The 24,745-nt window shown below is 36.2% G+C and overlaps 1 protein-coding gene across 1 annotated transcript in view; it reads left to right on the top strand.

Moving 5' to 3' along the window:
- Positions 1 to 24,745, top strand: part of Hel89B (histone acetyltransferase 1) — an 863,997-nt gene that overhangs the window by 611,588 nt on the left and 227,664 nt on the right. The window contains exons 27-28 of the mRNA XM_090405810.1: positions 3,024 to 3,176; positions 15,193 to 15,330. Coding sequence (XP_090261936.1) covers positions 3,024 to 3,176; positions 15,193 to 15,330 — 291 coding nt within the window. The remainder of the gene's footprint in view (positions 1 to 3,023; positions 3,177 to 15,192; positions 15,331 to 24,745) is intronic.

Genomic DNA, 24,745 nt, shown 5'->3' with positions numbered 1-24,745 from the left:
GCTGTAATCTCCAGTTCCTAAAATAGGTAATTAGCATAGCTAGAGCTCTTGTTAATATATCCACTATCACTTTTAGTCATTGATCTTGAGTTGCTGTTGTCATGTCATCGACATAGGCAAACTTCCTAGGACAGTAGAGGGCAAATCAATAATGTACACATTGAAGAGCAGTGACAAGAACAGAGCCTTGTGGTAGACCATTATTCAATCCATTGGGTGGACTTAATGCATCCTTTGTGAAAACCTGGAAGGTGCAAATGGTGAGGCAGTTGTTAACAAGACAATACAACTTTTTGCATGATATTATACAAAGTAACTTAAGAAGCAAGCACTGCCTCCATTCAGTGTAGTATGCAGCTGTGAGGTCGATAAATGCTATAGATATTTTCAAGCATTTTTGAAAACCTGCTTCTATATGTGTTGTTGAGAGTGGGTATTTGGTCTACACAGCTATACCTGTGTCTCAACCCAGCTTGTTCTATGGGGTATACATTTTTCAGTTGCTGGGCTTACATAGTTATGAGTTTTTCTAAGATTTTATAGAAAATACAAAATACTGCTATTGGGCAACAATTTTTAGACTTGTCCTCACTCTTGTCTTGCTTTAATAAGGCTGTTATCTTAGAATGTTTAAAGACACTTTGTAGTTTACCACTAGCAAGGATGTTTGGATAGAAATGGTGAAGCCACTCTCTAGCCACTTTCCTATATGCTTAGTGAACTATGGAAACATGGCATCTGAACTAGCAGCTTTTCCACTCCCAGTAGATTGAATTGCTTTATCAATTTCAGAAGTGAAAGGATGAGGAAATTTTGACTCCATGACAACTCCGTGCTTTGTCTGATCCAGTTCTGTTTTAACATTTCTCATATTCTTTTTACTGCAGGTGTTCTGGACAGATTAATTATATGGTTTGCTATTTGATTAGGGTGTATTTGACTTTTCTCGATGATCAAAGTTGAAGCATCTCCTGTTTCATAGTAGTGTCCAGGCTTTATGGCTAGTGTCTGAAGTCCATGTCCTGTATGGTTGACTGCCATCTTTCTCTTCTTGCCATGTTCAGACTATGAAGAAGTTCCCCAGCAATGTCTTGTGAGTAGTTGGTTTAAAATTCTTTGTACAGTCAGTCAGTCTTTGTGTATCTGTGTTCCAGCAGGAAATATAATCTTTCAGTATCCTCTTGGGATGCAATGTCGTGCTGCAGAGAGGACTGCCCCCACAATTCTTTCATAGTTGTTTGGTTCAAGCTTAATGAACGATACAATATCATGAAGTTTCCTCGTAAAGATGCTCCAATTTGCTTTTGTGGAAGTTCTATCTTGAGAGGGGGTATTGATCAGGTTAGTGGGACTCTTAGGCTTACTTGTAGGGTGGCTGGGCAGTGTTGTGTTTTGACAAAACTAAAAAGTACTTGTTGGGTTATAGGAACTAGCATCAGTTCGCTGTCAATAGTCACAAAGCATAAATCAGGTGTTATTATTCCACCATTCAGAGTGAAAGGTGCCTAGTTGTTTGGTATCCAAGACAAGTTGCAGATAATTAATATATCTCCAGTGTGCCAGGCGGCTTTTCCATTTTCATCACTATTCTTATATTTCCATTAGGTATGATGACTATCAAAATCATCTGCATATATTGCAGGGTGGCCATATAGGTGTAAAACTGACTGAAGCCAAGATGTACCTGGAGGTTTAGACATTTACTATTTTAAGACCACAGGGAAAAAGGATAGTTATTGTTGATATACCATTTGTTTGTTCTAATTCCTGTGAGAGGAGTGAATATCCCTGTGATAGTCTTCTTGCATATGTGGCACATCCATAAATTCTGTGGGATGTGATGCCATTCATCTATCCTCAGATAATGCATCTTCCACCAGCATTTTTGCATTTTTAATGCCCTCTATCAAAAGCAGTTTTCCAGAAACTTGGCAATTGCTATAACTTAAACCTTCCATGTTCAGCTGTAGCACTCAGACTGTTGGGCCTATATGCAGTACCATCGACAGGGTGTAGGAATCTTGTAGAAATTTATCCCAACATAACCATTGCCCTAAGGATGTTAACAATTCCTGTTAGTGTAGCAAGTGCGGTAAGAAGTTTTTCTGAGCTTGAACTGATTAGAAATTATTTGCGAACAGCAATGGCCCAAGAAAGATTGGTTGGCCCAGCAACTATTTCGATAGAGGCGGACATTGCTTATAATTTAAATTTAGAAGCGCTTATAAACAGTTTTATTGTGCGATATTCCTGTAGAGCAAACATTTAATTAACATTATTATGTAATCGTTTTGCATTAATGTTTCTCTTGTAATAAAAACAAAATAGCAATTGGAGATTTTCTTATTGGCAGTATTTAATTGTTTGCCACAGGGCACAATATAATCTGGTGCCTGCCCTACCTATATGAACTGTTGTATATTGATCCCAGTGTTTCGTGGCAGTGAATTGCTTGCTCATTTAGCACCACCCAGGGGACAATGTGTAGCTTAAGGATTGCTACAGATGCAAGCAACTCTGCCCCTATATACATAACTATATCATTTCTATATATATATATATATATATATATGAAAGAAGGATAATTAACTCGGTTAACATACATATTTTTATGAAGAATTGAATGACTAGAACCGAGATTTAAGTAAAAAGGTTTTAATATAAAAACACGACTAGTTTCGGCCTGTAACAGCCTTCATCAGGTGACATTATGTCATTTATATATATATATATATATATATATATATATATATATAAATGACATAGTTAAAAAAAAAAAAAATTCTGTACAAAGAGAAACTCGTTTTAAATCATATTGCTCAGATAATACTGAGGATCACAGGAAGAATGTGTAAAAAAAAATTGAAAGTATTTTGCAGATGTAAATGAAGATGTAATTTAACTTTTTTTTTTTTTTGTTTATTAATTCCAGATGCAAGGAATTGGCTTATTTTTGTATTCAAAAAAATGTAAGTAATCAGTGTATTCCATTTGTATACATTAGATTATTCTATATTCCACAGGGGGGAATTGAGGGTTCTTCGAATCTCCGTCCAGACTTGGTGAGCAAAAAAGTACAAGAAAGACGCTTTTTAGAACAATTGATGAATCCCAAGAAGTTAGATTCATTCAAGATACCTGTAACTATAAATGCTGAGTTAAGATCGTATCAACAGGTAAGTACTTTTTTTTTTATTTTTTACTTAAGCACTGCCATCTGCTTTGCATGTGATCATCTAAGATTAGTTAACATGCATTATTATTTATTTTATTGTTTATAAAAGATGTTTAAGGATTTTGTTTTAATACATGAAAATATGATAAATATATTATCTTATAAAAGATAACAGTTTTTAAGGATAAAAAGCAGAAAACACTACATGGGAGTTACAAAATAAAATAATATATAAATGTTGAAAACAGGAGACACAAAGATAACAGTTTCCATTGATTGGTAAGACCTGTGTTAAAATTCTGTCTATTACAATGAAACCTTGATGTTGGTTTTTAAAAGCTGAAATAAATTACTTGATCTCATATGAAAATAGCAGTGTTGTTTTCTTCTCGGTTGCACAATGAAACCTGTGGAGCATTCACAACTAAACATACACACGTAACCACAGTAATAAGATTTTTTAATAAGTAAATATTTCGGCCTAAGTATCTTAGGACATCGTCAGTACAATTAATTCAAACAATACTAGGAATCACATACAGTTAGGGCACATGCTTACACTGGAATCCCTCTATGCATACATTAGCATGTTAAAGAATTAAATTTAAAAAAAAAACATTACATTAAAATGCGATAACATATATAAAAAATTATTTTAGCATGACAATCTCCACACTTTAGGAATAGTAAGAATCATTATGGTTCAAATTAGGTCTGTGACATAGGGATTCAACACTTCCTTTATAAAAATGTTTATGTTTATATGAAGATCTATGTAGAAGTTTGGTCTTCTTCCAATGGATCCTAAGGTTGGGATTTTCAATTCCATGTTGTGCGAGGCCAGATTTCTGCGGTTTGATAAGACGGGTATGGTCTTAATGTTCCGAAATGCGTTTGTTAATGGATCTATCTGTCTGTCCATAGTCGGACAATTTAGAGGAGCATGGGACCTCTTACACGCCAGGTAGCATCAGAGGTGAGAGTTTGTCCTTAGGCGAAGGTAACCAATTGTAGATTTGGTTGATTGGTTTATAGGTAGCAGCCAATTTATATTTCTTCATAATTTTTGCGATACGTTCAGAGATGCTTTGACATATGGTTTGACATATGGTATGGAATCCTACGGGTTTGTTCTTGTCTAGGTTGATGTGTGAGGAAGTGATGGATGATTTTTTGAGTTTGTTTTTGGATTGTATCCATTCTGTATGGCTGTATTCTTGATTATTTCCAATTCTTGGTCTCAGGATCTTCGGGGAAGCAGAATCTGTGTTCTCTGGTTGCTAATGATTTAATGATGCCCAAGTTTTGAGATGGATGATGAGCTGGAGAATTGTGAATCTAGAATCCTGAAAAAGTTGGCTTCCGATAGACAGAAGTGGAGATGGAACCATCTTCTTTTCTTTGGCTGTGTACATCCAGGAAGGAAATACCCTGTGGAGATTCTTTTTCTAGCGTGAATTTTATGCAAGGATGATGAAAGTTGATTTTTTCTAGAAACAAGTGTAGTTCTTGTTCAGAATGACTCCAGACAGCAAAAACGTCATCAATGTATCATAGCCAGATTTTTGGTTTAGGATTAAACGTGAAAATTTTTTCTTCAAGGTGCTCTAGAAAAAGGTGGGCTAAGTTTGTAGATAAGGGTGACCCCCATTACTGTTCCTTCCTCTTGCTGCTTGTAAATTTTCTCTTTCCAAGTGAAGTATCCAGACATAATAACAAATTTGAATAGTTCGACAATATTGGATGGAAATTTTTGAATTAGCATTCTATCTAACTCAAAAAGTCGTCTATCGTTTCCTTATGGTGAGTATTGGTGAGGAGGGAGACAATGTTGAAGCTAATTAGCATGTCAGTTTCCAACAGTTGAAAGTCTTTTATTTTTGCGTGAAACTCTGTGGAATTTTTAATTGATGAGGCTGAGAGGACAGAGAAGGTTAGATAAAATTCTTGATCGTATAGCCTAGCATAGTATGTCTTGAGTTTTTTTATTGTTTCTTGATTTATTTATTTATTTATGCTTATGGCTACATGAAACTGGTAAGTGAAGAGTACAATCACAATTTCCAGCAACAAATGATGAAAATCTTAACATATAAAAGTTCATTACATAAAAGGCACAACCAGCTTTCTAAGTCTTTCCTTTTTTTTTAAATAAAGCAAAAGTTACTTGTCGTGATCAAGCCGGGGCAGTTATCATCCTACTGTAACAGGTATGCAAGGCTGCATGTTCTCACAACACTTCACAACATAAATGTAGCTGTATCCTAGGTTTAATTAGAGAACATTTGTGTCTTGTATGAGGAAACTTGATCCATTAGAGGGGGGTGGCCCATTTCACATTGCATCATTTTCTAACACGAGGAGGAGTTCTGTTGATACCATGACGAGGACTATGAGAGTGACTACGAGAATAACATCTTCATGGCGAGGTGGGACCGTGATCTTCTGTTTCCTCCATAACCACCGTCACATCAACTACAGGTCAAGGTCCAGGCTAGAAAGCCAATTTAAGGCCTTCTCCATCACTTTGTGGATGTCCTGTAGGCCACCACCTTGAAATTGGCGCCTTGGGCAGTCGTACACAATATGAGTACTCGTCTGAGCCATGGGAGAACAATCACAATAAGGGTGATCTGATAGTCCCCATTTATGTAGAAAGTAGCCACATCTGCCCTGACTAGTTCTGATCCTGTTTATTGATGACCAAATCTTCCTAGGAAGATCAAAACCAGGCTGCGGAGCACAGGGATCTTCTACCAGAAAGCCGTTTGTTGGTCGATTGTTGGACCAGTGTTCTCTCCATATGTCAGATATTGATGGCAGCGCAGCTGAAGAGAGTTCTTGATAAGGAAGTAGTTTCATCTAGTAACTTGTTTAGCTTCTTGAGCTGTCTTTTTGTACAATCATAATCAAGTTGGGCATATGTATTTCGGTCTTGGAGTAGTAAATTCATTTTTCGGTCATATGAATTATTTTCTAGGACATCGGTTCCCAACTGGTGGTATGAGTACCCTGGGGGGGTACATCCTGGGCCATTCAGGGTACACAAAAAATAATCAGTAATAATTTTTTTCAGTGCCTATCTTAATTACATTAAGATAGCACTGAAAAAAAGTGTCAGTATTTAAAAAATAGCTATTTAAAAACAAAGGGTACAATTTATAAAAATGGGTTTAAAAGAGGTACACAAGTGGAAAAAGGTTGAGAACTACTGATCTAGGACAACAGTGGTATTTCCCTTGTCGGCTCTGGTGATGATTATGTTTCTGTTACGTTTTAAGGAGGTAAGAGCTTTCAATTCTTATGGTTGGATGTTCAAGTCCTAATGTTTGGCATCATACATCATTTTTTGCAGTTTCGAAACGTGTTCTGTTGGCTTCAATATTGGACAGATGGCCGATGTTTCTTTCAATGTTGTGTATAAAATCTAAATATGGAAAGCATTTAGGTGAAGTGGTAAACCTATGACCTCTTGTTAGAACATTTATTTCATCTTCTGTTAGTGAACGGCTAGATAAGTTGATAACCGATTTTTTAGTCGGTACTTTGTTGGTATTTTTCTTGGATCAATTTAATTTTATCAGAAAGCAAGTTTTAAATTGGGGTGCTTCAGGGTCAAAGCTGTATAACTGAGAGGAGTCCTCCACATAGCCTTTAAAGGAATGCGGAGAACCGACCAGGGCTTCTGACCTAATGTCCAATCCTCACCTTCTCGTGGTGCACCCTGTTGGGTATCTACTTGGATACTGAACCGACAAGGATGGGCTGGCAATTTGGGATTTAGCCGACCAAATTGTATTCTTATTGGTTAAACCAATAAACTTAAACAATTCTTAAACCAAAATATAGAATGATGGTACAACATGACAAAATTTCATGCCGGCTGGGGCGTCGCCCGGTTAAACAAGGCCCCCATTGTTTTCACCAGGGAACCAGGGCAAACAGCGAAAAGTCAGCTACTGGAACAAATCTGAAAATAAACCCCAACTCAACATCACCAGAGTTAAAGATCGGTACTATCAACGTAAGAAGCCTGAATGGCAAAGAAATGGAGCTAGCTGAGGAATTAGATAAGTACCAGATCGATATAATAGGGGTGACTGAAACAAAAAAGGCCAAAACTGGTGAGATCTTTCTAAGCAATAAATACAAAATGTTATATTCAGGCAATGACAATCAAGGAAAAGAAGGAGTAGCCATAGTATTCAAAACAAAATACGAGGCTAATCTTCTTGAATGGCAGTCAGTCTCAAGTAGAGTAATGTGGGCAAATATGAGAATGGGGAACTGGACAATGAGACTTATTTGTGCCTATGGTCCCACAGAAGGTTCTACTAAGGTAGAAGTGGAGGAATTTTTTGAGGCTTTAGAAAAAGCAACTGACACAATGAAAAATGAAAAGTTGGTCCTTGTTGGGGATCTAAATAGCAGAGCAGGAAATGATTGTGAGACATACAAAAATATTTTGGGAAAATTTGGAGAAAAGAGCAAAGCTAATAATAATGGCAAATAATTGTTGGATTTCTGCTCAGGACAATGACTGGTTATTACTAACACCATGTTCCAACATAAAAATGTGCACAAATTCACATGGAGAGAAGAGGCTAGGATTAAGAAAAGTCTCATTGACTATGTTATTGTTGATAGTGATGTTTTCTCCCTGGTGCAGGACACCAGAGTGTACAGAGGATTTGAAATTGGAAGTGATCACTATTTAGTCTTGAGCAGGATAAATTTCAATTTCATATTGAAAAGAAGAACATGTAAGAAAGTTTTAAAGCGAATAAAAGTTGAGCAGCTCTCAGATGTGAACTGTAGGCTAAAATACACAAAGATTATTGAAGAAAAAATGAAAGAGTTTGAGAACAGGAATCAAACCTTGGAGATTCAGTGGCAAACTCTGAAGAAAACATTGATTGATTCTGCTAAAGAGGCATTTAGTTAGGTTGTCTGCAAGGATATAAAAATCAGAACTCCATGGTGGACACAGGAAGTTAAAGAGGCAGTGAAGGAAAAGAAGAAAGCATACCAAAAGTTCCTGTCAAATAAGTCAGCTTGTGCTCTTAGAGAATATAGAGACAAATGCAAGAATGCTAAACGCTGTGTAAAACTAGCTAAACAAAAGTCATGGGAGCACTTTGGCAAGAATATAGAAAATAAATATCAAGAAGGTGGCAAAATATTCTGGAGGTTTTTGAAGAAGAAGAATGGAGGAAAGAGTGCTGTAAAAGGAATTAGAGATGATAAAGGTGACATGAAAACGGGAGAAAAAGATATCCTTGAAGTATGGAGTAATTACTTTGAAAAACTGCTAAATGAAACAAGCAGTGATGACAGCACAGTGGTAAAAAACACTGACCAGGCATACAGTCAGAAATACGTATCCATACTAGAAGTAGAAAAAGCCATCAAAGGCTTGAAATGTGGAAAGGCAGCAGGAGTAGATGATATTCGACCAGAAATGCTGAAGTAGGGTGGTATAAGAGTCTTACAGTGGCTGCACTGCATAGTTCAGAAAGCCTGGACAGAGGGACAAATTCCCGATGACTGGAGTAGAGCTCTCATAGTACCCATATATAAAAAGGGAAATAAAACTGCATGTGAGAATTACAGAGGTATTTTCCTACTGAGTGTTCCTGGCAAGATCTATGCAAGTATACTTGAGAAACGGTTGAGAAGAATTGTGGAAGAAAAGCTTGGTGAAGAACAAGCTGGATTCAGGCCAAATAGAGGCTGTCAGGATCAGATCTTCACTTTACGACAAATAGTCGAGAAAGCATCGGAATATAACAAAGATCTGTATTTAAGTTTTGTCGATCTGGAAAAGCCATATGACAAGGTGCTAAGAGAGAAGCTATTCAATACGCTGCAGTTATATGGTGTCAATGGGGCATTATATCAAGCAATACTTAGTCTTTATTTGAGTTGTAAGTCAGCAGTTAGAATTGAAGGAAGTACAGGAAGATGGTTTAATGTTAAATCTGGTGTGAGACAAGGATGTACATTATCCCCTCTGTTATTCATTATCTATATGGATCACATCATGAAGGAAAGTGGTATTAAACATGATATCAAAATTGGAGATGTTAATGTCAGCTCTTTGCTTTATGCAGATGATGTTATACTTCTAAATAAATCTGCTACAAGTCTGCAAGATTCTCTGACTAAATTGAATAGCTGTTGTAATAGATATGGTATGAAGGTCAGCAATAAAAAGACAAAGACAATGAAAATAGGCAGAATCATTGAAAATGTCAACTGTGTTGTGAATGGAGAACCTGTGGAACAAGTAAAACATTTCAGCTATTTAGGCACGATTTTTACTGAAGATGGTAAATTAAATATAGAAATAGACAACAGAATCAACAAAGCTGGTATGGTGGGAAGTCAATTGAATAAATTCATATGGAATAAGAGAGAAATTAGTCGGAACACTAAATTAGCTGTGTACAAGACAGTGTTCAAACCAGTTTTAACTTATGGATCTGAGAGCTGGGTCAGAAGTAAAACACTTGACCAAAGACTAGAGACTACAGATATGAGCGTCCTGAGAAAGATTATATGCATGAACAGATGGCATCAATGGCAATATCATATTAAAAACGAGAATATTAGGAAAGAACTTGACATTGTCAGCATCCAGGAATGTGTTAGCAGAGCTAATCTCAGGTGGTATGGTCACTTAAACAGAATGGGCAAGGAAAGATTAGGAAAACAAGTGTTCTCTGCCAGGTTGGCAGCAAAACGACCTAGAGGAAGACCAAGATATAGGTGGATTGATACTGTACAAAGTGCTTTAGACGATAGAAATATAAGATCTGATAATGTTGGAGTCTTGACAAGTAACAGACTGATTTGGAGGAAAATTGTAGATAGGAAATTAATAATGATGTAATTTTTTCATGTAGTACTATCATATCCTGTACACCTCTTGAGGGTACATGGCAGGAATTTGATGATGATGATAAAGTTTTAAATTTATTAGAAAGCAAGCCATTCCTTACTGCTTAATCAATTACGAGTCTCTAAACACGAACTGGCAACAAATATTTTAAAAATCACAGAATTAAAAGCTGAATTATCAAATACGTTAACTCAAGAATGGCTACAATTGATTATTAATGTCTCAAAAAATGCAGGGATCAAAGCATTTGAAAAAAAGTAATATTAATCTATATAAAAAATACCTTATGTTGTTAAATCGATCCAAGAAAATACCAGCAAATTACCAACCAAAAAATGGGTTGTCAACTTATCTAGCCATCCACTAACAGCAGATGAATTAAATGTTCTACCAAGAGGTCATAAGTTTGCCATTTCACCGAAATGCATTCCATATTTAGCTTTTATACACAACATTGAAAGAAACATTGGCTATCTGTTCAGTATTGAAGCCAGTAGACTACATTTCAAAATTGCAAAAATAATCTGTGATGCCAATTCTTTGGACTTGAATATCCCACCATCAGAACTGAAAGCTCTTACCTCCTTAAAACATAATAAAAACATAATCATCACCAGAACCGACAAGTGAAATACCACTTGTTCTAGATACCGATTCATATGACCGAAAAATGAATTTACTACTCTGAAACCGTAATACATACGCCCAACTTGATTATGATACTACAGAAAGACAGCTCAAGAAGCTAAACAAGTTACTAATGACACCACTTCCTTAGATCAAGAAACAATAAAAAAAACTCAGAACATAGCATGCTAGGCCTCCTAGAATATATGGTTTACCTAAACTTCGCAAGAATAACGTTCCACTCAGATCTGTCATGGATTCTATTGGTAGGCCGACTTACAATTATCAAGTATTTTATCTAACTTTCTCCGTCCTCTCAGCCTCACCAATTAAAAATTCCACAGACTTTCACGCAAAAATAAAAGACTTTCAACTGTTGGAAACTGACATGCTAATTAGCTTCAACATTGTCTCCCTCCTCACCAATACTCACCATAAGGAAACGATAGACGACTTTTTGAGTTAGATAGAATGCTAACTCAAAAATTTCCATCCAATATTGTCGAACTATTCAAATTTGTTATTATGTCTGGATACTTCACTTGGAAAGAGAAAATTTACAAGCAAGAGGAAGGAACAGTAATTGGGTCACCCTTATCTACAAACTTAGCCAACCTTTTTCTAGAACACCTTGAAGAAAAATTTTCACATTTAATCCTAAACCAAAAATCTGGCTATGATACGTTGATGACGTCTTTGCTGTCTGGGGTCATTCTGAACAAGAACTACACTTGTTTCTAGAAAAAATCAACTTTCCTCATCCTTGCATAAAATACACGCTAGAAAAAGAATCACCACAGGGTATCTCCTTCCTGGATATACACAGCCAAAGAAACGAAAATGGTTTCATCTCCACTTCTGTGTATCGAAATCCAACAATGGATCCTGTGGTTGGTAGCAACCAACCTCAGGTTGCTACCAACCACAGGATCCATTGGAAGAAGACCAAACTTCTATATAGATCTTCATATAAACATGAGCGTTTATATAAAGAAAGTGGTGAAGCCCTACATCACGGACCTAATTTGAACTGTAACGACATTCTTGCTATTCCTAAAATCTGGGAGATTGTCATCCTAAATTGTGTAAAATAATTTTTTATATATGTTGTCGCATTTTAATGTAATGTTGTTTTTTTTTAATTTAATTCTCGAACATGCTACTGTATGCATAGAGGGATTCCATTGTAAGCATGTGCCCTAACTGTATGTGATTCCTATTATTGTTTGAATTAATTGTAGTGACGATGTCCTAAGATACTTTGGCCGAAATATTTACTTATTAAAAAATCTTATTATTGTGGTTTCGTGTGTATGTTTAGTCATGTTTTCTTCTCAGAGAGAGAGAGAGAGTCAGGTGTATGTTATCCTAAAAAATGGCCAGAGATCATGTGTAATTAACCGATGTAATTACCAGTCTTACTATCAGCCTTAGTTGTTTCAGCTATAATTCTAACCAGTACATGCTTTACATTTTTTTGTATTACACCATTAATTTTAAAATACACTGGTACTTTAAGATACGAGTTTAATTCATTCCATGACCTAGCTCGTAAGTCAAAATGCTCATGTCTCAAATCAATTTTCCCCATTGTAATTAATTATAATGAGATTAATTCGTACCAGCCCCCAAAAAAAACCACTAGAATTTTTTTATAATAGTGTATTTATAATGAACAAATATTGTATACAAACAAAATAAAATACTGTACATACATACATGTAAAAGAGAATCCAAAGAAATAAACATATGTTGGCAGAGCCGATTAGCGTATGGTATTAATTTTTGCTTTCACTTCACTATTGCTTAACTTAATTTTCTTCTTCACTAGTTTTTTCTTTTTTTGCCACGCTTTCATCACTTTCATCCACAGGGTGTTTCAATAGAAACCTGTCCAAGGAGTTCTGTTTCTTCCTCCCTTTTAGAATGTTTCTGAGATGAGTTAGGCAAGTGTCATTAAATAGCGCCACTGCACGACCAGTTGCAACTTTTTCAGGGTGTTTCTTTTCAATAACAGTTCCTCGGAATGTTCGATGTCTCCCTCATCCACCTCTAGGCCCATGAACTTTCCGAGGGACACAATCTCCTCCAGCACTTCCTATTCAGGTCTAAATCCTTCAAAGTACCTTTCAGCCACAGCCTCAGGCCACAGCTTTTTCCATGCCGAGGTCAAGGTCCTTTTTGTAACACCCTGCCAGGCCATATCAATAATTTTGAGGCATACGACAATGTTGTAGTAGTCCTACCAGAACTCTCAAAGGGTGAGGTTTGTGCTCTCCATAACCTCAAAGCAGTGTCAGAACATGTGTTTGGTAAAACGTTTCTTGAAATTGGAGATCAACTGTTGGTCCATGGGCTGTAGGATAGGGGTGGTGTTGGGTGGAAAGTAGAGAACCTTCATAAAGCTGAGCTCCTTGAGGATGTCGTCCTCAAGGTTTGGTGGGTGGGCAGGAGCATTGTCAAGGACAAGAAGGGCTTGCAGCTGTAAGTCATTGACCTCGAGGTATTCCTTAACGGCAGGACCAAAGACCAAGTTGACCCACTGCACAAAAAACTGCCTGGTGGTGACCCACGCCTTTGGGTTTGCCCTCCACATAACCTGCAGTTTTTCTTTTAAAATCTTATGTGTCTTGAAGGATCTGGGGTTTTCTGAGTGGTATATGAGCAGTGGCTCGATCTTGCAGTCTCCACTCGCATTTGCACACAGTGCGAGGGTCAACCTATCCTTCATGGGCTTGTGACCTGGCATCTTCTTTTCTTCTGCCGTTTTGTAAGTTTTGCTTGGCATCTTTTTCCAGAAGAGATCTGTCTCATCACACTTGAAAACTTGTTGGGGGATGTATCCTTTGCCTTCAATCAATTCAGCAAAGGTTTTTACAAATTCCTCAGCTGCCTTAGAATCAGAGCTTGCTGCCTCACCATGCCTGACAATGGAGTGAATGCCGGTCCTTTTTCGGAAATTTTCGAACCACCCACGACTGGCTTAAAACTGCTCTTGTGAAGCCTCCTGTGCTAAAGTATCTGGGGTCTGCTGCAGCAAATCTGCGTAAATGGCTCGTGCCTTCTCAAAAATTATAGTCTCTGTCACAGTGTCTCCTGCGAGCTGCTTCCCTGTCAACCAAAAAATCAGCAGGTTCTCCATCTTTTCATGGACAGAGTTGTGTAGCTTTGAAATAATTTTAATGCCCTTAGCTGGAGTTATAGCCTTTATTGAGTCCTGCTTCAGAATAGTACATATCGTAGAAGTAGTGTGATTGTACTGCATTGCGAAGTCTATTACTCTTACGCCTTGCTCATATTTGTCTATTATCTCACGCTTTAATTCCATTGATATCACCTTTTTCCTTTTCTCACCACTGTTCTTTACACTCACCGTCTTTGGACTCATGGTTATGTGAAAAAAATTAGCTGAATAACTGTACATACAAAAAAAAAACACAAAATTAAAACTCAACACGACAGAAATCCTTCTGCTGTGAGGTAAACATGTGAACTGAACGACGTGCAAGACTCGGGAATCTGAGCAGAGTGGTGGTTGTGACGGCTCGTATCTCAAAAAACTCGTATGTTGGGGCACTCGTATCTCAAGGTACCACTGTATATATAATATACCATGTTGAGATATAGCCCAATTCTTATTTATTTTTACAATTTGAGGCAAAATTTATGTCATCACATCCATGTACTAACCTGACCATAGTTAGTACATGGATGTGAATGTTCGCTAGGTACTACTACTACCAAAGGTTGCTTCTAAAAAAAAATAGCTAGCTATTTTTTTTTTTAGTTTTTTTTTTCTTATGAAAAACAAAAACAAAAAACTTCTTGTATATTTCTCAAACAGCTGGAGTTGGTAGTACATGGAAAAAAATGGTGTAAGGAAGCGTGCTCTAGAGAAGAGCGTCAGAGTGAATGAAAGAGAATAACACAAAGTTAGTTCAGATTTGAAACTGCACAATGATTGGATGTCTATTAGATGTTCATGTTCTTAATAGGCTTAGAAGGGAGAGAGAGAAAGAAATGGAAGGCAGTTCTACAGAATGGTGTTCTGTTAAAATACATGTAGAAAAGTCATAAGGCAGAAACAAAACATCTCATGTCTTTTGTCATTTTTTCAAAAGAAACTAGAAATTGCCTATTATTCGACTGACATTATTACCTCCCTTCTTTGATGAAGCATAACTACCATAAAGTACAGTAAATTTGATTTAGTAAATCTCCTTTAGGATGGTTTTGAGATTTGGTCATGACTCTTTGGTAGTTTGGTACAGTGATTAAGTGAGGTTCTTGTAATTGTGTTTGCTATAACAAGAGTTGGCTGCAATCATTTGTTCCATAGCACTTGCCATAATTTTGTTATCCCATACTTTTCTTTGATCCTGGATTTTTTAAAATTTTGGATAATATTTCCTAATTGACTAATTATGTTGTAATTTTATTTTTTCAGTAAAATATATATTTTTTAATTTAAGTATTTTTTTTAAAGGAAGGAGTAAATTGGCTAGCTTTCTTAAACAAGTATAAACTTCATGGAATACTGTGCGATGATATGGGATTAGGAAAAACTCTCCAATCACTAGCAATTTTAGCTGCTGATCATTTTCTAAGGGAACAGTTATATCTTGTAAGTATATTAATTCAATTCTAATTTAGATGTTAATATTACTGTGCTAAAATGTTCCTTACTCTATGAGCTGATTGCAGTGAAATGAGGCATCACTGTAAAGGTTTTATATACATTGAGTTAGCTTTGCATTAGGAACACCCATCCTAATTTACATATTCAGTGCGATAACAAAATACCATGTGATATCAACGTCACTTGCAGCTACTATAAATGGACACACATATCCTCTATATATAATCTGTAAACATTTGCCAGTAATGGGGAAATATAGAGATGTAAGCTAATTTGACCGCAGGCAGATAGGTTGGGCCTGGAGGGCAGGTGCCATTATCTCAGAAACAGCTGCACTTGTTGGTTGCTCCCATACTATTGCATCAAGGATGGATTGGGGCTGGATTAACTATGAACAGACATCCATCAGAAGGGCTCACATTAGGCAGTCACACATGGTTGATCATCGAGATGAGCATCAGGTGTCACAACTGGTATCTCAGCTATGACGTGCAACAGTCACACAGCTCACCTTTCCAGTACAACAGTGGGGAAATTTGACCCATTTCTACATGCACCATACCTTGCTTCCCCTGAGGTTCCACAACTGGAGCCCAACAAGGGTACCCATGATGATGGCCAAGTATCGCAAAAAATGCCTCGCATGAGCCAACGAATGTTGGCAATGGACCCTCGACAGATAGAAGGAGGTCTTCTGAAGTGATGAGTCCCATTTCCTGCTGCACCATCTGATGGCCTGGTTCACAGTTGGTGTAACAGCATGAAGCCCTATCCCTTGGTTGCACAGTTGAGGTTCAATAGGCCGGTGGAGATGGATTTATGATCTGTATAGCTTTTTCCTCACACACCCTAGGTCTGTTGGTTATCCCACAAATACTGAATGGTGAATGCTACAGGGTCACGTTAATCGACCATCTCCATCCATACCTGCAGGAGGTCTATCCCGACCACAGTGCCATCTGTTAACAGGGCAACGCATCTTGTCATCTGGCTTGTACAACTACTGAGTGGTTTGAGGAACACGTGAACAAATTAAGTACATTGCCTTGGCCCTGACTGTAACTCAATTGAGCATGTCTAGGATATGCCAGAATGAGGTATGAGAACTGTTGATCCTTTTCCACGCAATGAGCATGAACTGACAGAGTTGCTGCAATGGACATAGGTGACTGCACAGAGAAGTAGACAACGGATTATTTGGTGAGTGTTTCTAATGCAAAACTAACTTGTGTGTGTATATGTACATTATATATATATGTGTATGAAAATCAATTTATTCGGTTGTTATACACATTTTTAAAAAGAATTAAATGACTTAAACTGAGAGAAATGGAAAAAATGGTTTATTATAACTGCACAACTAGTTTCAGCTTTTTTAAACAGCCTTCGTCAGGTGCACGTTATAAAAGAAATAACCATTAAACATGGAGGAAAAAACTGTAAACATCATATAAAGTAAATGTATATATTTAACGTTAAAGTCAACATATTCAAAAGCTATTCCCTCGTTGGCTACATTGTTAGACGTGTGCGTGCGTATAGCATCTCGTGAGCACCAGTATTTGATCACAGCAGAATGACAGTGTGAAAGGTTGTAGCTTAGGTTGTTGTTTAGATGTATAGGGTTGAGGATGATTTCCTTAAATTCTATAATCTTCCTTTCCAATTCGTCATGGCAATGGAAAATGTTGTTAGATTCGTCCCAAAAGATAGTATGGCTATGGTTTTCTTCATCAGAATTGGCTGAAAACAAAACATGGCTATATAAAGCACTGGTACGTGTTCTCTTGTGAGCGATGTCCCTCTTGTGTTCCTCAATGCGTAACTCTATTGACTTATCTGTTTGGCCAAAGTAAGGAATATCACAGTCACACCAGATCTGATAAACACCAGGATATTTAAGATTATGATGACTAGGTTTTGGATGGCTTACTAGAGAACAGATTTTTGGAAGAGGAGTAAACAAAGTTCTTATGTTGTATTTTTTAAGAACCTTTGCTAATTTGGGAGAAACAGAGCTTATGTATGGTATAGAGATATTGCCTTTTTCATTATTCGTCTCTTCATTATGGCGACCAGGAGGATTAAATGGGAATTTTTTAGTAATCTTTTGAGAATATCCATTTAGTCGAAAAGTAGATCTAAGAAAATTGATTTCTTTATGAAGTTCAATCGGGTCATCAAGAAGAGAGCCTAACATAGAGCTTGTCATTGTTGGTGGAATGTTGAGCCATTATTTAATTAGAGTGCTGAGGTACTTCTACTCCACCCAAACTTAAATCGGAATGACTGCCTCTGTATTGCCAAGATTTAAGAATCTCATCATAAATGGCAAGCATTAGTTCATACCCTTTCCCTTTTTTTTTTTTTATTATAATGCTATGTCATTCAATTAATTATCTAAATCTCATTAATTTTTATTTCAAATCATTTAATTAAATTTTGGCTTTAACCTCCCTACCAGTCGAGGTGGATGAAATAGTGAGACCAAATTGTACTTCTTATCCGTGTTATTCAACGGGTGTTAGAGAATCTTATCCAGATTTATTATTATTATTGTTGTTATTATTATACACCTCCAGGGAGTCTAAAGACTCATCGAGGGAGGACGCCTGCTCTACAACTCTGTCTCTGCCACTTAATTCACCAACTGAGTACAACTACACTAATGCCATCTACCGCCAACCACCACCACCACTAATATTTCCAAAGACAATCGTAAAGATCCATGCCAGGATTCGAACCTGCCACCTTTTGGCTGGAGAGCGGATACACTAACCACTCGGCCAACCAAGCTGGCTGGACATAGACGTCATAGACGGTTGGGGGGATTAATTCTAATCTTATTTTATTTTGCAACCACTCATAAGGTGGCACTGTAGCACATCGCTCAGCTTTGTAAATAAGATTAACATTCTTTGTTCTAGCTTCACCTTGTGATTATGCTTGATGCACTGATCATAGCCAGTTAGTTAGGATCCCAGCTAGTTAGAAATATTTGCAATAATAAAAACTATTAATTTTTCTTGAAAATTCAAAAGTAAGCAGAGCATTAATATTTCCTGTGTCCAAGAGATAACATCTTTTTTTTTTTAAAGATACTTGTGTCACATTAATAAATATTTTTAACATGTAAACACAAGAAATATTAAATATCACTTTATGTACAAATATTTTGGCTTGAAACTAATGGTGTAGAAATGGTTATACAAGGTAGAATGGCAGTATCATTTTAAATTATCCATTGTTAGCATTCTACCTTGTATAACTATTTCTAATTAAAAAGATTTATTAAGAGATGACATCATGAAGATTTGAAATAACTTACCTGTCCTGGACATTTTGGCAGATCCAATTGCCTCTGATTTTAGTTATTCTCACAAATATATGATATTGCATACTTGGAAGCAAATGTAAATACTGAAGGTGGAACTGACAGAGATATAATGCAATGATTGACAAAAGCCAATACTGCTTTCCAAAAATTAAATAATAAATGGATATCATCCAAATATCATAATAAAACCACAATAAAGATTTTCGGTAGAAATGTTAATGCCATATTATTATATGGATCAGACACATGGAAACTTACCAGAAAACAGGATGATAAATTAAATAGTTTCCAAACAAAATGTCTGCATAAAATATTAAAAATAATTTGGCCCCAACATATAACAAACAATGACTTATATAAGCTGACTGAGAAAAAAATTATCATCGATGAAATAAACAAACAGGTGGAAATGAACAACAGGGAGATTCTTAGAGTGGCTTTGACATGGTTTCCAGAATGAAAAGGGGGAGGCTTAAATTAACTTTGCAGAGAATGATAGAAAAGGAAAGAAGAATGGCTGGCTGACAGAGCCGTAGAGAAGCTGAACTGGTGGCTCAAGACAGGGGTAGCTGGAAGAAACGAATCTCAGCCTTATGTCATGAAGCACAAAGAGGATAAGTAAGTAATAGCCTCTGAATGCAGGCCCTTGAGGGCCTCTTCCTGGAACTCAAAAGAAAGATCCAGAATAAACTGGATAAGCAGTATAAAAATTGGACAAATGCTTCATTTACAAATCTGAAAGAAAGCATCACAAACTGTGTGGAAGATTTTGTTCGGACTGTTTCCTGATATCTATCCCAATAGCCTCTTGTGGACTATCTGCACTGTTACTAATCTCACTCTTACATATCTTCCAGGGAGTGACCTTTAGTTCTCTCTCTATTCATCATGCATTGAAAAATTTCTTTTGTGTCGGTATTATGGAATCCCTTTAGTAACTTATAAGTTTCTATCATGTCCCCTATTTTCTGCCTGTCATCTAAACTCTTCATCACATACCTTCAGTCTATCACCATTGGGAGCATTCCGCAGACCTGTCACCAGCTTAGTCACTTGTCTTTGGATCCACACCACCTCCTAATCCTGAGAAATTCAGATGACCAAATCTGTACAACAGTAGTCAAGATGCGGCCAAATCATAGGCTTATAATGACAGGCCTGCGATGGAAAAGTTCTCTGAGAAGTAACAATTGATTCTTATAGATTTTTAGGTGCTGAGTTCAGAAAAAATTGTAAAAAAAATTCCATCACCCACCAATTTTACCTAATTTCTAATTTTATCATTTTTATTAGTAGTATTTGGATTTAAATTCAGTGCATTGGTATTTATTTTCATTCTCCTTTATTTACAGCTAATTAGTTGTATAAGTGTTTTTTTTTTTAAGTGCCTTTTTATGGTAAATAAAGAAATTTCCATGAAACTTCTCATTCTGAAGATAGAAGAGGGAGGGAGGAATGCCGATAAAAGTGCAGGTGGCTACTTTAAATCTGATTCACCAAGATAACAGATGACTTTCCTGTTGTTACAGACACATTTTCTTGTGTGATTCTTTAGTTGAACTTTAGTCGTTGACTATTAAGGTTATTATATTTCTGAAAGTTGGCATATTTTCTAAGCTAGTGTGAAGATTTAATTTAATGTGTTTACATAGTGTTGTGTAATAGTGTTGATGTCATTCATTAAAATTCATTTAACTGTGTTTTAAGTGATGTTTGTAATGGCTTCAAGAGGTTGCAAAAATTCACCTAACATTTATGCTACGTATCGGGGAGTTTGGGATAAAAAACAATGAAGAAACATTACAGATTTTGTGAAAAAAAAAGTGCACTATGCATATTTTGGGATGAAACTTGGTGACTTAGATAATCCATGGGCACTGTTTGAAGAAAAAAGGCAACTGTTGAAAAAGAAGCGTGGAAAGCTTTGAAAGAGGTGGTGATCAAATTTTTAGGAAATCACAAGGACCCCCAACTATAAAATGACTGTGGAAGGCATGCTACAGAAATTCAAGGATTTGGGATGCTCTATGATCTTAAAAGTGCACTTTCTCAACTCTCATTTAGACTACTTTCCTGAGAATCTGGGAACTGTCAGCGAAGAGCAAGAAGAGTGATTCCACCAAGACATCAAGAAGATGGAAAGAAGGTATCAGGCCGGTGGAATGTCAACATGATTGCAGACTATTGCTGGATGTTGTACAGAGATGCCTGGGAAAAGAATTTCACAGAAAAAGTTCAAAAAGAAGCTTTGAAGGAAAAAGATAAAACACCACAACGAAATATAAAATATCTACTAAAGATTAATCTTTAATTACTTTAATTAACAATTTTTTTTTACCCACCAATTTTATCCAATTTCTAATTTTACCATTTTATCATTTCATTCCAAAAATGTTTACAGAAAATTTTAAATAATGTTATTTTACTTAATATAATGCATTTTAAAGCTATTTTACTGTATTATTGAGATCCATTTTGTGAAAAATCCTTATGTGATAAAGAAAAATGGAAGAGATATTTGAAATCAATAGTCAAAAGACAACTTTTCATGACTCGAGTTTTGCAGGCCTGTGTAATCTTTCTTGTCAGTGTGTTCTTCTAACATTCAAATAATCCTTTGAGTTCTTTTGCAATATACTTTCTGAACTTTCAGTTCTCTGTTTACCATCACCACAAAGTCCCAAGCTTCATCAACTGCCTGATGTAACACATTATTACATATAATATAACAATGTAATACATAGTATGTATTCTTTTCATCTCTACCAATTTACTCAAATCATTCTGCAGGATGTCTTTATCACCATTATTAACTATTTCCATGCCTAATTTTGCATTATCAGCAAAAACTAAATATCATCATTCCTTATATCAATAATATACAAATTAATGAGTAGTGGCCCTACTATAGAACCTTCAGGCACACTTTTATCATTCTCGTTTGCCTAAATTCCACTCCACCATATACTACTCTCTCTTGCGTTCATTTGTCAATCCCTCTTCCCCATCCATGCCACCCGCTTCATATCATTCCCATATCAGCTCCACATTATGTAATAGTTATTCCATGAACTATTCTTCCTTTGCAGAATCCAGCAGTATCTGACCATTTTTTTATTCCGTTCTGCTGTCACATTTTGTATAAAATGTGAATAAATTACTAAGGCAGAACCCACCATTTACAAAACCATGTTGCCTACCATAGAGTATCATATCTCTATCCACCCATTCCTGGATTTTACCTTTAACCATCTTGTCCAATACTTTAACCTCCACTCCTGAGATACTCATTGCTCAGTAATTTGCAACTTCTGTTTTGGAGATACCTTTATGTAACAGAACTATCTTACACTTCTTTTCACTGCCTTGGAGCATTGTCAGAGCTGAGACTTAGATTAAACAAAATCATCAGAAGCACTGCCAGTTCTTTTGCAAATCTTATAGTACATGGGCCATCCAGTCTGAGCACCTCCAGTTCATCTGCCTCATTTCTCACATCAGTAAAAAAATTTTCCACCTTCGTGATACACCCTTGCAAAGTGATAACTTAGTAACTCAACATTTTTTTGCTTTTGTAACTTTCCTACCATTGGCTTTGACTAAAGTTATCCTTTCATAATCACTCTTCCTCTTGATACATGGTGAAAAAAAAAAAAACTGTTTTTGGATTTACTTTTTTAAAAACTTTTGGTTTTCTTAGCTAATTTTGTCTAATAATCTGATTTAGCCTTCTTTATCATCCTCTGGTCACCCTTCTTGCTTGCACTTTGTATTGCTCATGAGCATATAGATCACTTTTTTCTGTATATTCTCTCCACAGTGTTTTCTTTTTTTCCAGCTTCTGCTTTATATCTCTATTCATTCACTTAATCCCCCACTTGGTTTATCCTCTTGGCTCTGGATATGCAGTCTAACACTGCTTCTTTCAAACAATCCCTGACCACTTCTCATGCAGTTCTGAAGTTCTTTCCTTGTAGCTTTTTAAGCCATGCCATTTGCTCCAAGCTGCCTCCTAAGCTTGTTGTAATACTCCCTTAATAATTTTAATCTGTAGCCCTGTAGAAATGAGAGAGAGAGAGAGATCAGGCCATTTCACATTGGCTAATACTGCAGATACTTCTCCTTTGTTCTTAAAAATTCTAACATTATTGAAAAGTATAAGAATATTCCATCTGAGTACACCAAATTTGTGGAAATCTTTTGGAAAAAGTGTATTTTTGAGGTTTGATGGCTCATAACACCACTTTTTTTTTGGTGTAATACCATAAAATTATATATCAATGGAAAGATAATTTAATCAAGAATGTAATGTAATAACTTTTATGAAGGATTTTTTATTAGAACAGCAGTTATAAAGAAGAAAAGTGAAACATGTAGAAAAAATGAGATATACAAAAATTCTCACAATGTGAGTTAATACTTAGTTGGGTAACCTTTAGCGTTAATTACCGCCATACAACGCCTTCCCATGGAGTGAACCAAGTATTTTTAGTTCTGCAGCTGTTATAATGTGAAACCAAGATTGAATTATTTCTTCTATTAATTGGGTTTTATTGGTGGGTTGCTTCTGACTAACAAGTTTCTTTAGTCGGCTCCATAGATTTTCGATTGGATTAAGGTCTGGACTATTCCCAGGCCATTCCAGCAGTTGAATATGATTATCTTAAACCACTTTTTGCACACAGCAGCAACATGGCATGGAGCTGAATCCTCTTGAAATATAAATGCTTCATTATCTTGGAAAACATCATCTGCGGAAGGCTTCAGTTTGGGCTCAAGTATTTCATTTATGTATTTTTGGGCATTTATATTCCCATTAATCATGCAAATTCTGCCCACACCTTTTGATATCATACAACCCCAGATCATAACACTAAGTGCGTGTTTCACGGTAGGTGTAATTCAATCAGGATGCAAATCTTCTCCGATTCTTCTCCTTACGTATTTTATGCCATCACTACCAAACAGGGAGATTTTGATCTCATCACTCCAAATAACACTGTCCCATTGTTCCGCTGTCTAGTTAACATGGGTTTTAGCCCAGTTTAATCTTTTCAACCTTTGTTTGAGAGATAAAAATGGCTTTTTTCATGGAATTCTAGCATTGAAACCAAATTCCTTTAGTTTGCATTGAACAGTCCTTGCACTCAACTTCGCATTGTATTGCGCCATTTCATCTTGTATACACCCAGATGATTTTCTTCTGTCATGTAGGCACAGTCTCTCAATTGTTCTGTCATCACTTGCTGTTGTGCACCTTTTCCTGCCTTTCAGTCTGGTTTTGTAGTGACTGAGTCTCCTTATATTTCTTCAAAAATTTAGAAATGCCACCTTTGGTTAAGTTTCCACCAATTATTCTTCTAATTTCTTCATAACTGTAGCTTTGTTTACTTAATAGTACTATTTTACATCGCTTTCTTGGTGGCCAGTCAACTCTTTGTGGCATTTCTTTAATTTTATTACATTTTACAAGCTCACTAAATGAAAGAACACACACAAAAAAAAAAACTTGATAGCAATCACATAACACTAACAAATGTCCTCATCTCAGCTCCAATACATGACATCAATAACTGAATCCTACTGAGACCTTATTGGCTCATTGCCAAAACAAGATGACACTTGATTGGCTCTCTTAACACTCGTGCTCATTGGATACATTCAAATGAAAGAAAGCTACTTCATATCAACATAAGCAAGTTGTGCTTCTTTTTTCTGGTTATTTGGCTATAACTTTTCATAGAATACAGATAACTGAACAAACTTTGTTGCATTACATTCTAGATTAAATTATCTTTCCATTGATATATGATTTTATGGTATTTCACTAAAACAAAAGTGGTGTTATGAGCCATCAAACCTCAAAAATACACTTTTTCTAAAAGGTTTCCACAATTTTGGCCACTAGTGTATCCTGACTTCCATATAGCATCTTTTCCCTCATTAATTTCTTTCACCAGTAACAATTGTGAACTATTTACTACCTACAGATTATTTATTTTCCAGCTTTCATTAACAATACTCATTTCACTGACTTTTCACTTTCACCATTCAACCTCTCCA

The sequence above is a fragment of the Typopeltis vanoorti genome, chromosome 15, assembly GCF_054136105.1.
Source record: "Typopeltis vanoorti isolate ZY-2024b chromosome 15, IOZ_Tvanoo_1.0, whole genome shotgun sequence".
Classification (NCBI taxonomy): domain Eukaryota; kingdom Metazoa; phylum Arthropoda; class Arachnida; order Uropygi; family Thelyphonidae; genus Typopeltis; species Typopeltis vanoorti.
This window is presented reverse-complemented; position numbering and strand designations above follow the sequence as displayed.